General features: G+C 49.1%; 1 protein-coding gene across 1 annotated transcript in view; it reads left to right on the top strand.

The window, feature by feature from the left end:
• Positions 1-13,788, top strand: part of LOC119382077 (uncharacterized) — a 105,120-nt gene that overhangs the window by 29,269 nt on the left and 62,063 nt on the right. The window contains exon 3 of the mRNA XM_037649808.2: positions 4,912-5,027. Coding sequence (XP_037505736.2) covers positions 4,912-5,027 — 116 coding nt within the window. The remainder of the gene's footprint in view (positions 1-4,911; positions 5,028-13,788) is intronic.

The following is a 13,788-nucleotide window of genomic DNA, read 5'->3' as shown; positions in this document are numbered from 1 at the left end:
CAAAGCAATTACATGGGACGTTGAGCACAATAGCTAGTGTATGTCGCAGCTAAACATCACTTAATTACATTAGGTGTGCAGCGCAGACAAAACAAAAGAAGTATGACGATAACGACAGAGAATAGCACAGACGACCAACCGAAATATTACTAACTGGTGATATTTGTAATTGAAGATAACCGAAACAGGAAACGCTTGTCTCTCTCTATTTATCGTCGTCCCTGTCTTCGTCTCTGCGGTCAACCTATAGCATCGTTCTAGTAGCCCCGTCGACCACCCAACCTAAATTAGCCACTGGCAGCAACGCCACGAGAGACCATGATTTTTTATAGGGCGAGGGAATATGATAGGTGTGATCAGTTATTGTCCCACAGGTGAGCAAAGCAATTACATGGCACGTTGAGCACAAGAGCTAGTGTATGTCGCAGCTAAACATCACTTAATTACATTAGGTGTGCAGCGCAGACAAAACAAAAGAAGTATGACGATAACGACAGAGAATAGCACAGACGACCAACCGAAATATTACTAACTGGTGATATTTGTAATTGAAGATAACCGAAACAGGAAACGCTTGTCTCTCTCTATTTATCGTCGTCCCTGTCTTCGTCTCTGCGGTCAACCTATAGCATCGTCCTAGTAGCCCCGTCGACCACCCAACCTAAATTAGCCACTGGCAGCAACGCCACGAGAGACCATGATTTTTTATAGGGCGAGGGAATATGATAGGTGTGATCAGTTATTGTCCCACAGGTGAGCAAAGCAATTACATGGCACGTTGAGCACAAGAGCTAGTGTATGTCGCAGCTAAACATCACTTAATTACATTAGGTGTGCAGCGCAGACAAAACAAAAGAAGTATGACGATAAAGACAGAGAATAGCACAGACGACCAACCGAAATATTACTAACGGGTGATATTTGTAATTGAAGATAACCGAAACAGGAAACGCTTGTCTCTCTTTATTTATCGTCGTCCCTGTCTTCGTCTCTGCGGTCAACCTATAGCATCGTCCTAGTAGCCCCGTCGACCACCCAACCTAAATTAGCCACTGGCAGCAACGCCACGAGAGACCATGATTTTTTATAGGGCGAGGGAATAGGGTAGGTGTGATCAGTTATTGTCCCACAGGTGAGGACGCCTGACACCCGTAACAGACAGGGAAAGCGAATCTAGTATGTGTGCGCCTCGAGAGAGAAGAGCGAGGGAAAACAAACAATTGCTGCCGCAACGGGTGCTGTGTGATTCTACGTCACCCATGCTAGCACTCCCAGAAGTCCAAGTTTGCTCTTGCCTTCTAGCGTGACGTTGGTGATCACTAGAAGCCGGATTTTCAGGCATTGAAAAAGCGCGTTTTAGGCGCCAAAAATAGGCATTCAAAGGAACGTTTTAGGCTAACAACATCGTAAATATAGCCAGAATAAATCTTTACATAAATGCAAATAATTTCAATCGAAGACGTTCGCGACCTGTATCTGCGAGAGGAAAACAAAAAACGGTGTTGTTAATGATGACACAACGCGCCTGTACTTGAATATAGCCGTGCAATTGTCCTTTTTCCCGCACGGTACGCATAACACGGTGTATTCTGTAGCATGATGAGTCAAGTGTCCACTGTCGAATCAACATGCCCCTGGGTGTCATTCTAGTCAGCAAGGCCGTGAGGGTCAGAACAGGAGCAGATAGCCAGAAGGCTATAAAACCAAAAGGGAGGGTTGGATGCTTCCTATTAGCCGGGTCAAATCACGTAGAGTCAAATTTCTGTCCTGGCGGTGAAAAAGCAAATTACAAACAAAACGAAAGCCGCGAACGCATCACATTTTTCTTGCTTCTTTTGCTCTTCACTATCTTTTCCCCTGACGGCTCTCCGTGGTTTTGCATTCGCCAACCTCTCGCGCCATGTGAGCGCGGCGGCGTATGGTGGCCGTCGCGTCCCACTTCACTGCTGCTAGCGGTTGTTTGCCTGGAGTTGGTTGAATTATAAGACGAGGTTGAACCTTTTAGCTTTCCGAACAACCTTGCCTGATAGCATGAATAACGGTCTCAAACGGCATCCGCAAGCGTAACTTTGGGCTAAATAGCGTTCATATCGGCGCCGAAAATGAAAACTAAGCATTTGTAGACATTTAGGCGCCGACACCAAAACAGGATTTATAGGAACTATAAAAACACTATAGAAGCCCTTCTTTAACCCCTAATTCATGATCTTATATCAAAAGTTATGCAACAGGAGCGCAAGGAACAAAATATGCGTTTGCCTAAAATCCGGTAGCTAGAAATCACAATAAACAAGATAAGTCACACATCTCGTAGTTGGTTTGCCATTATCACAAAGCAAAACCAACGCGCACTTCATAAATTAAGGCGCTGAACTAAGGGCTGAATTTTTATTGCTTGGATACCGTGTGTACCGCGGTAAATATACAGTGGGCATCAAAAACAACAAAAGCAGCAAAGCATGATAGATAGACATTAGAAGGAGAAATCGATAAGGAACTATGGTTACTCAGCGCCCGATAGGAAACGTAACTCTATAAGGGCTATGGAAGGGGTACTGACGCTGCGGTCCTTTAGGTTCGTGATTTTTGGTCCTCAAGTGCGCGCTGTTTTTGTGCTGTAATGAAATAAAAAGGCAGACCTAATTCCGGAGGAAAACGCTCGGGATCGCGAGTTTCGAACCTTCGACCGCACGCTCGGAAGGCGGCTGTCTTAACGCCAGGGCTAAAACAGCACCTTTTAGTTAACAGGCGTGTGCACTCTGCTTTATGGCATAATGCTTCTTACACCAAAACTTTACATCAGTGCTTTCATCGCTCCAGCCTTATCAATGGACTTTTTGGAATATTGCTTCATATAGGTACACTGACATGATAAAGCAGATCGCAAAGTCCTGCTATCTAGGATGCGTCACGGGCTTAGCTGATTTGTGCGCCTACCAGCCTTGGTGGCCGTGTGGCTGCTTTCTCGGTCTGTCGCCGCGCTGGACGTCAGCGACGTTGCTTGCATTACAAAACTCGAAGGACCGGACAGCGACCTTCCATGGGACAATAATGCTTTTCAATTCAACGCTTGCAAGAAGTACAAGGTGTCCTAGCATTTCTCATTGCTCTTCGGGTGCTCTTTGAAGCCTTCTGGGTGCTCTGCGCTAAATTCTAGGTCGCCGGCTCATGTGTAAGCACTATAAGAAGCAATAACTCTGCGCTATTGAAGGATACCGATAAGCTACGCTCAATGACTAGGTGCTGTTTTACATGCGAACGCCAGCACGTTTTACTTCTAGTAATATTACCCTCACGATAAACGTGCCTTGTAAGCCCCTCATAGAGAAACGAATGTTTACGCAGATAATAAAGGCTGCCTGCCAATCATGAATTCTCCGACTCTTCGTAGGCTTTATTTATTAAATTCACCTTATGGTCCTTTTAATCATGCCTTAATTCCTGCAGTTTCTATACTCAGGGTACTTTGCTATTCATTCCACAGTCTTGCTTCGCTGCATGGAAATACGGTGACAGCTGATCGTAGACACCATGTACCCTTACTCTTAATCCAGCCGCCCTTAGGTTGAATACATGGAAACCAGAAAGGACTAAAGGACTCGGTTAGCAAGGCAGCCGGTGATTCTCGTTAACTACGTTTGACCACTGCAGACCAAATACGAATGTGGAGCAAGAAGGACTGCGAGCGTTGGACAACTATTTATTAGTAGGCCGCCATAAAAATGGTCTTGCTGTAGGATTTGCTTCCCGCGAGAGGAGCGCAAGAGTCATGTATAAAGAAAGGAGATATTGATCCGGCGTAGTGAAACTACGCCGATAGTCACTCGATTAACACTGGGAGGACGCCACTGAAAGGCCGCCACTGGAAGTGCACCAGCCATCACTTTTTTAGCTTTCGCGCCAGATAGAAAGATCAAGACCAATTGTTCGTGGATGGAAGCGTTCGGACATGACGTGCGCAGCCTGTAACTTCCCGGAGAGCCTCAGTGTAGGGGCTACGAAATTAGAGCCGGTGGTTGTGACGTAATGCGCCACCTTTTGTTAGCCGGGGCGCTCATCATTCAAGCTTTGATGTGTGGAGGTACTGAAGAAGTGGATTGTCGTAACTTGAAATCGGCCGAAATGTGCTTGTGGAGTGGTCACCCAGTAGTCGATGTATCCTTGCATGATTTGTGACGCTTCATGGTCACCCAGTTCCTCTCAGAATAGGAACTGCTGCAACCTGTTCTGTGGCGATGCCTCGAGGCGCTGCACTGCCCAGCGTCTGAGGCCCTCATTTCATTGGCAGATGGTGCATCTGCGAGAAACAAACGAAACTTTAATAAATAGGAAATATGGAGAGGACACGTAAACATTACGGGCAAGGCCCGAAGCCCAGGGCGCGAATGCCTTTGGCTGCTCGCCGGACATGACCCAAAAGTTCCAACCATTCCCAATTTTTCTTATAGTTCCTGTTGTGTTTTCAGGAAAATGCAAAGTTGTACCAATGACCTTATGCAAACTCCTTCGGGCTTGAAAACGCGACATTTTCTTTTTTTAATGCAGAAAGTACCACACAGGAGACACCCTTCGGCGATTACGTTAGCATACCCTGTGTAGTCGTAACATTTCAAAACATATGTATCTGTGTTGTTTCCCAGTGTTAACTGTGGTTCTAGGGGAAACTATTTTTTGCAAAGACAGCCTACATAAAACAAACCACACGAAAGACAATAGTGCCAAATATTGGACAATGTGTCGGTTTGAAGTAACCAAATTAGGAAGAAAGAATATTGCAGCGAAAGATGAGGAAGTAAGTGTTTACCACTCGTGGGAGCAGTGGCAAAAGTAAAAAAGCATATTGCTTTACACTTTATTGTCATTTTGAGGTATCACTTCAATGGATAGTTAACTACACTCTTGTTTCTACAGATGATGTCCGCACTGATGAACGATAGAAAAAATGCGAAACTTCGGCCAAGCTACACGATCGTGTTCTTTTGGGCAAATTCGCCGGAGAGTGTCAAATTTCTGGCGCAGAGATTTACGTAAGTATCGGCTTGGCTAGATATAGCGTAATGACCATTTCAAGTACATATTAGCGCATATATTCCTTGTCTTGCGTATTGCTCTACAGATATACCTAATCACATAGACCGCCTTGGCTTGATTGCGTTGCGTCTCACTTAAGCGGAGACGGAGACGAAATATATCCGTGATATATAACCATCAATAGTTCTTTTTTATTTAACTGTGCTATAAACCAGAATAATTAACTTCTTGCGCTTTGACAAGATTAAAAAGGGCAGTTGATGTAAGAAAGAGGTTGAACATATAGCAAGAACGGACTTAACATTGATTTCTAAGTGTACAGTGCAGAAAAATGCTACAATACTCTATTATATTATAGTCACTATTATTGTATTCATGCTCTTCAAGCAAAACTTTTCACTTTTCATTTCATTTTATTCCTTAAAGACCCCATTGAAGGGGTATTACTTAGGGGTGAGTACATATATGAACGAATGAAAGCCATATTTTATTACAGCTCAAAGTAATCTGTTATGGTGGTCAGAAATGTGGAGGGACAGGTCATGGCTGTGATCTCGTTAGAAGGGCCGTTCCAGTCTGCTGCTGCACGAAAAAGGAATGAAGACGAAACTTGGACGGCTCTCTAGCAGACGCTGCCTGCGTCGCCATTGTCTCCTCGCGGGCGAGGGCACGTTCTCGTTCCTTGTGAGCTGGCAGTTCAGCGTTCATTGCTTAAAGAGCGTTTCCATAGTCAACGCGCGCCGTTCGCTCTCTTGCGACACGGTGAGCGCTGAGGCGATGACGCCCTCTCTTGCGCTCAAGCAAATAAACCGTCACGACAGCAGACGACGATGCACGCCGACACGCCGAGACCCTAAGGTGCATCGCCCCTCAAAGGAACTACCTTGCATGGAAGCCGTGAAAGCGATCGAGAAAGGGCTTAAGCCAACAGACATGGCCAGCTTGGTGGTCTTGGCGTCGAAGAATAACAAAGTACGCATCAATCCACACCGCGCGAAATTGAATGGAAGTGATTCTAGTGGAACACTGGTAGATTCCAATTCATTCAGGCTTCTGAAAGATGAAGCTCGGCGAAGGAAGTTCTAAAATATTGCGCAATGCTTATTCCGTCTGGCAGCTACAGACTTTTACACACGCCTTTCGGTATACGCCTAGTGCGCGCCGACGGAAGCGCCATAGGCGGCGAACTCAATCATTGCTCTCGGGAAAGCAAGCAGACGGCCGCCGTGGTTTCCTACGTCGTTGTACGTGTGTTTCCGCGACGTTCACGTTTCCGTAGTGAAATAAGCAACGTTCGTCGTATGTGTGGTGGCCGAAACTTCAAGGGATGTCGAATAACAATTGCTGTGGAGTGGAGTGCTTAAACACCTGCAAAAACGCGCCCGGAATACGGTTTTACTCACCTACCGCAAGGCCTCCTGAGCAAGAGCGACTGAAGCAATGGATCGCCGCTGTTCGTTGGCAAAGACGAGCCGCTTCGTCATTGTGCGGGTTAACACGTCGCTTCTTGTTCTAATGCTTTCGTTCTGTCATATCGGTGCTCGCTGGATGCACTTGATCATGTTGACACTGGTAGACGACCAAAGTTATCAGCCTGAGCATGCGTTGGTTCGGTTCGACCGCCGTGCAGGGCACTTCGCTCAAACGTTCTATATTTCAAAAGTGTTGTAGTTCGGGCGAGTTGGTCATCCATGAACTTAGCTTGTACTAGCGCGGTACATGTACCGCGCTATTACAAGCTAAGTTCTATATTTATTATTCACAGAAACAGAAATGCAGCAATGGTTGACTCCAGAAAGAACAAGAAGTGATTGAGACGTCACATTTGTAAACAAAACAAAGCGGATGTTCACCACGAGCTGCACCTCATAGCTGGATCTTGTTACGCTGCTCTGCGCGACGCACCTTTGATATTCACCGGCATGACGATTCACTCCACGCGGACGTTCGTTCTCCTCCGCAGTCGGTCATCACATGTCTTCTCGGCGACCCTCTTCAAAACTTGTCACTGTCATCTCTTGACACTTAACTCACAGCACTAGATCATCAAACAACACGTCTTCTGCGATCGAGCGAACGATGCTATCACTAGAACGACATAACTTCTTCGCCGACTAACTCCTCACTGACTGACTCTGCCCCTCTGCCCCCGCGCGCTTGCTGCGCTTGCATTGCCTGTATCGGCTCGCGCCTGGGTTCGGGAAGGTGCGTATGATTCGTCTGCGCGTAGCACAGCGAAAGCTAGGGAAAGGGCGAGATCCTCTCACCGATTAGTCTGCGAATCAGACGGCGCCGCTGGCTCGGCTTTGCTTTCTCGAATATCCCGGTCTTTCGCGCGAGCGCGCTCCCGGCGCCTTTTTATACTTGTTTTTTCGATGCGCGCGCTCTGTCGCGAACCGTCGGCGCCAGGCTTTCATGCCGACGTTCGAAATCGGCGACGTGCGCTTGGTTAAGCGCTCGTTCGTGGCAAACATCGTGCACAAGTCCACTTTCGTCGAGGCCCGCGCCTTTCCTACAGCTGCCAGTGCAGAATTAGTTGTCTGGCACCCGCACGAAGGGGAAATAGCAGCCGCGAACTTCATTCATCTCCTCACAGCAAGGCTGTGCAAAGCGCTGTCGTCTGCTCGGCTTCCCGCACGTACTGTCGGCGGCGCCCGCTAGGTGGCTTTCTGTGGCGCCTCTATAGGCGGTGCACAAGGCGTATAGCATCCGAGCCAGAAGTTCTGTGGCCTCCCTGATCCGACAAAAATCATGTCGTCAAAATATTCCCCCTTCGACGCTCCGCGTAGGATGTGATTTTGTTGGGTTTCCGAAGAGTGTTTGGCGCACTCACTACGTTACCTCCCTAAACACCTTGGCCCATTTGGAGCTTTCAACCCTGACACAAGCATACACCGGTGCCAGCGGACGTTGCATCGGTGTTGTTCTCGCCAAGCAACAAGGAAAACATCGCTTCATCGCGTATTCCAGTCGCCTCTTTTCGCCTTGCGAGTGCCCTTTTCAGATCTCTGAGCGCGAGTGCCTTGCACCAGTTTCGACAGTCGGAAAATCTCGGCCATACCTCTTTTGGCGCAGCTTTTTAACGTCAAAGCGTTTTAAGTCGGAGTCTACCAAGACTTCAGTGACGAATTTCCGTCACGGAAATGACGTCGAGAAAATGCACATGATCGATGGCAAAGAAAAACGTTCCATCAACGGGAGTCCAACCTACGACCTGTCGGTCCGCCACAACAGCTGCCGGGCACGCCATCTACTGCACCACGGTCACACACTCTGGAAGCTTTACAAACGCGCCTTTTATATCTAACACTTTCCACTCACAGTGTTCTTGTTCTGTGGGGTGGTGTCGGCGTCTGGGATGACCGTGGAATCCGCGATTAGCTCCTGCAACGCGTCGTTGCTGCGCGTTCGTCCCATTCGGTGCGTTTCCAATAGCAGAAGTGCAGTTTTGTCAACACCTTAACAGACTGCGAGGTGACGACCTTAGCCCAAGCATCGGCCTCGCTCATAGCATCCATCCATATTAAAAAAAGTCACAGTTTCGCCGCAACAGTGAAGCAATGAATGCGATAGCAACAAATTGGAATCTAACGCGAAGAACGGAAAGCAGCTCGAAATTGCCAGCGCGTCGCTCGAGCCCAAAGGACGCACGAAAAGAACGCACACAGGACGAGCGCGAACTAAATGTCGCAGTTGTTACTTATTTCTGTTTGAACAGCGCGCTCTTTTCGCAAACGCGGCCGCTGCAGCGAGTGAAAGACCTTCGTTTAAAGTTAAAGTTTACCTTCGTTTTACCTTCGTTGCGTTCCTCACGCCATCTAGCTGGCAATGAAGAAACGCTTATAAGCGCCTGCCGTCTCTGAGTCCGGCCAGCGGTAAAGGGTGTGTATATAACGCTCGCCGTTATCTCCCTAGAGGATCGGCGTTTCGTGGCGTAGTGGCTAGTGCCACGGGCTGCGGAGCGAGAGGGCCCTGGTTCGATTCCGCGCTTCGGAAGCATTTTTCTAAGTTATTTTTCTTTGTGACTCATATATATATACTTATACATATACTGTGAATGACGGAGACGGAAAAAAATAAGCCGAGACTGTCCATATAATTGCTATCGCAATAAAATAACTCTGCGACGCGCACCTACGTCGCTTGGCTGCACCACCGTGTTCCGCGCTTACGCTCGCCCCGAGAAAAATCGCTGCCGGGCTAGAGGGTACACACGCCGCGCGTTGCGTTTCCGTGTAGTACCGCCGTGGTGTTCACTAACTCTTTAACATACGGAGGGATAGCGCAGTTAGCCCACATTCTGCGTCCAATCAGCAACGCTCTTCTGGCTGTCACACCAATTTCACTGATTACGTTCTAACCTTTAACTACTACAACTACCACAAAGGTTTGCTTAATCATTGATCTTCGACGCTAGTCGTGGGATGGAGATGTGCCAGCAAGCGCACGCGTGGGTGAATGCACGTTAAACGGTACTATAGCCAATAGACACTGTGAAAGCTCTCTTATATCAACGTGCAGTAAACATTCAACTACTTCTGTCAAGACCATGCCTTTTTTATCATTATGGATCACCATGCATTGACTGTACGCCTTCAAAGATACAAATGGACAGCTTGATGTGTTGGACTTGAACCCTCAGTAATAGTTTGACGCCACTTACAAGTCCGGCCGAAAGTGTAGTGGGCGGGCTCGAGCCGAGGAAGCCGATTATCGAGCCGAGAAGCCCGAGGCGTTGGTCGTGCTCTTCTGTAGTGTGGCCAAACACAAGGATGTCGTACATGAGGTTAACACCAGCCAACCCTTCCAGCAGGCGAGACATCTGACGTTGGACGCATTCTGGGGCCGACGTCATGCCAAATGAGAGGCGCCAATAGCAGTACCTGCCAAGCGGAGTGAATAAGGTCGTATACTTCTTGGAGTCGGGCGCCACGCGCTTTTTGTGGAAGCCTGAAGTTGCGTCCAGCTTCGAAAAAACACAGGCACCGCTTAACAGTGCGAGGGTTTGGTCGACGGTCGGAAGTACGTGGCGTTCACGCAGAACGACTTGATTGAGTTTGGTCAAATCCACGCAAACGCGGTAACCCACCGCTGACTTCGGGACGACGACAAGGCCCGCGCACCAGTTAGTCGGTTCGTCGACGCGCCTGATCACGCCCTCCTCCTCCATCTTGTAGAGCTCCTTTTTGACGACGTCTCGTAGGGGTATTGGGATACACCGGGCTGTGCTGAGAGAACACGACACCGTTCAGGCTTGATACGGATCGCGTACTCTTCCGGGAACGCGCCCAGGCCGGACAAAGGTCCTGGAGGGGCTTGCAGTGGTGGTGTGTTCGCCGGAACTGACCAGGCGGCGCCGACAAACTTGACGACACCAAGGGCAACGATGGCGGGACAGCCGAGAAAGACCTGTTGACTTGTCTGCCTCTCCACGACAGCGCCGCGAAGAAGGTGCCGAGAAGCTTCAGTGATTGTTTCCCGGGTCCGAAAAGTTTCTCGCCACGCGACTTATCGAGGATGGCTGGGCAGCCGGGAAACGTACGCGGAACCACCGAAAGTCGGCACCAGAGTCCACCTTGAAGACGAGAGGGCGCCCGTTGACCCGAACTTCAACGTACCGCACGTTCCGAGCCACCGCCGCGACAGAGTGGAGCTCCACGGAACCAAGGCGCTACTGAGCGACATACCGACGCGAAGTGGCCTCGCTTCTTGCAGTGGTTACAGACCGCTTTAGCAGCTGGGCAATCAGACTGTCGTTGAACTTCGTGACTGCAGAAGTGGCACTGTGTACCCGCGCCGCTTTTCGAAGCCTCGCCAACGTTGCTTTTGCTGGTTTGTGAACCGTCGGGCCGGTCACATGAAGCAAAGTTACCAGAGTCCCGTATGTGGTGTCGTCTGCGTGCGCGCTGCGCGGGTTTACGTGAAGTAGCCGCGTCCACCTGCGCTGCAGTTGGCGGTTTCCCAGCGGTGAACGACAGGCGTTGCTTCCCGCGCTCGGCGTCTTCGTGCTGACGGGCTTCCACGAGTGCGTCGTCCAGGGAGAGGCTCGGAGTGCGGCACAGCTTGTCTGAGAGGTGAGAATCCGACAAACCCGCGACGAGACGGTCGCGAACAAGACGCTCTTCAGCGGCAGGTTACGGGTCGTTACACTTGCGTACCATGTTCCGAAGGGCCGTGAAGAAACTGTCGACGGTTTCGCCTGGCGTTGCGTCCGCTTGTGGAACCGAGAGCTCTCGTACACCTCGTTTACAGGGTGCACGAAGTAGGTGCCGGGTGATTTCCACGTAAGACTTGTACGCGTCTCCGTCGGACATGAGCGAACTGAGGACGATGCGTTCCCGTGGACCCATGCAGTCGAGGACGGTCCTAACCCTTGTCTCGTCCGGCGCTGCGTGCATGCCAGCGGCGAAGGAGGAGTTTTCGAATTGCTGTAACCAGGGAAGCCACTCGCTGGCATCGTCGAAGGAAAATGGGGCCGGGCTCCGGAGACTGGCGGCTGCAAGGGCAGGAACTGGAGCGTCCTTATTAGCCATGTCGAATGCCAAGAACCTGGCACCATGTGGTGGGTGGGTTCGCTCCGAGGCGGCCGAGGATGCTCGCCTAAGCCCAAGGGTCGCGGAGTCAACACGCACGCTCCAAGTCCACAGCCAAAGTGATCCAGTTTATTGTCAATACTCCTTTTATGTACTACATCCTACAGAGGGCGCCTATTCGGCTTGGCACTCGCGCCCTCTACAGAAAGCACCTACTCCGTCATGCTGTGTAGCTCCGCTTTTCCCCCTGCATCATCATCGTCTGTCTTCTTCACTTCACCAACGTTCGCAGTGAACCTCTCAGTCATGCACACGTGCGCTTCATTATCTACCGCCCTACGTTCTCACAACTCTGAGCCATGGCAGTACTTGCTCCGTGATAGCTACCACGGGTGATGCAACGCTATGTCAGGGCCAAGATCTTGTACTAACAGTTGCCAAAATATTTTGTTCGTCCGTTCTTCAACTGCTTCAAGACGCCACACGTCCTGGGCATCCCGGAGCTGCCCGTAAATAGGGTTGCATACGGCGTCGGTTGTTCTGGCCAGGTTTTTACCAATATTTGTGCCGATACGCTGCTGCTTATTAGTCCTGTCACTTTTACGATGGGCCCCGTCACTTTTACGATGGTACTGCGCTGACGGGCCCCGTCACCGTAGTCACCGCTTTACGATGACGGGGCCCGTTACTATAAGTACGTCGCTATTATGACGGGCCCCGTCACTATTACAATTTACACTACGGTGACGGGCCCCGTCACTTTTACGACGGTACTGCGCTGACGGACCCCGTCACCGTAGTCAGTGCCTAAACGAAAACTCTGCTTGGTGAGGTGGAGCACGTAAAGCACATGAGAGAAAGAAAGATGGAGAGAAAGAAAGCGTTCGAGATAAATATAAAGATGAAAACGGAGAGAAATAAAGGTAGTAAAGAAATACACGGTAGAGAGGCCGAGAAAGACATAGAAAGACACGGAAAGGAAATTAAAAAACACAGAGCAGGACAGAAACAGAATGCAAGAGAGAAATAAATAGGACCGAAAAGAAAGCGAAAGAAAATAGAAAGGACAAAGAAGACAAAAAAAGAAATGGAAAGAAACAGATCCAAAAAAGAGATACAAGAAAAAAAAGATAAGATGAAACAAAGAGAAGAAAGAAATAGAGAAACAAGGAGTTTTTGCCTTATATTCTTGTTCCACCCCTATCCCACGTTACATTTTGAGAGACCTCTACGAAGAGCTACGTACACTTTTGGAGTGCACGTTGGCGATGCAGCCACTCAGTCTCAAACGGCTTGTCAGATCGCACGAGATCGTCTTTCTGCCTCGTAATTGTCTCAGAAGGCCCGGACGTAGTAACATTGCAGGGTCGTTTGCTACTTCCACGCTCTTCCACGCTGCACTGCACACCTCGCCGCCACGTTAGCCTGTCGCTCATGTTTCTCCCGCGCTACGCATGGCCCTACAAAGTCCTACGATAAATTCCTACGGCATAGATGTGATATTGACATCTCGCACGCTCGAATCGTGCTCGTCTTCCGTTTGAAGCCTTACCTCCGAAACGATCCTCCTGTTTCTTAAACGTCGACACGGCGATCCAAATGGCAGCGGTTCTATGTAGCAAGCCATTCCCACACACTGGAGAACGATCCATTGAGAGCGGGAAAGAATACACCACCAAGGTGAAGAAGATAACAGTAGTATCAATCATGTTGTTGTGGTCCCGCCTTTATGGCTGCAGCTGATTTTTTGTGTGATTTGTCTCTTCCTTCGAACATACTGAACCTCAAGGCAATATTCTCCTATTCAGATACTGCGAATAACTAAAACATATTCCGATGTAATACTCATTGCTCGAAATAGGTTTAGCATGTGGGATGTGTTTCCAGTATTATTACCAAAAAAGAGATTGCAGAAGGTGAACGATAAAAATTCTCAAAGTATATGACAGAAGATCACAAAATACGGGGCATGCCGTCAAACACGCGGGACGCAGCGCTGGCTATCAGCTGTTTTTCTTTGTCGAAAAGGCAGAGTATATGTAGGCAAGAGGACAATGAAAAAAGGACCATGCAAGCACAAGCGCTATCAAGTTACTCGGCCGGCTGGCATGACTATCAACTAGTCTTTTCATTGTCCTCCTGCCTCTACACGATCTGCAATTTCAATAAAAAAATATATGCAGTTTTACTGAACGTGAAAGCTGTAGGAAGTGCGGAGCAGTGT

This window comes from Rhipicephalus sanguineus, chromosome 2, assembly GCF_013339695.2.
Source record: "Rhipicephalus sanguineus isolate Rsan-2018 chromosome 2, BIME_Rsan_1.4, whole genome shotgun sequence".
Lineage (NCBI taxonomy): Eukaryota > Metazoa > Arthropoda > Arachnida > Ixodida > Ixodidae > Rhipicephalus > Rhipicephalus sanguineus.
Note: the sequence above shows the minus strand (reverse complement) of the source record. Positions and strands in the feature narration are given on the sequence as shown.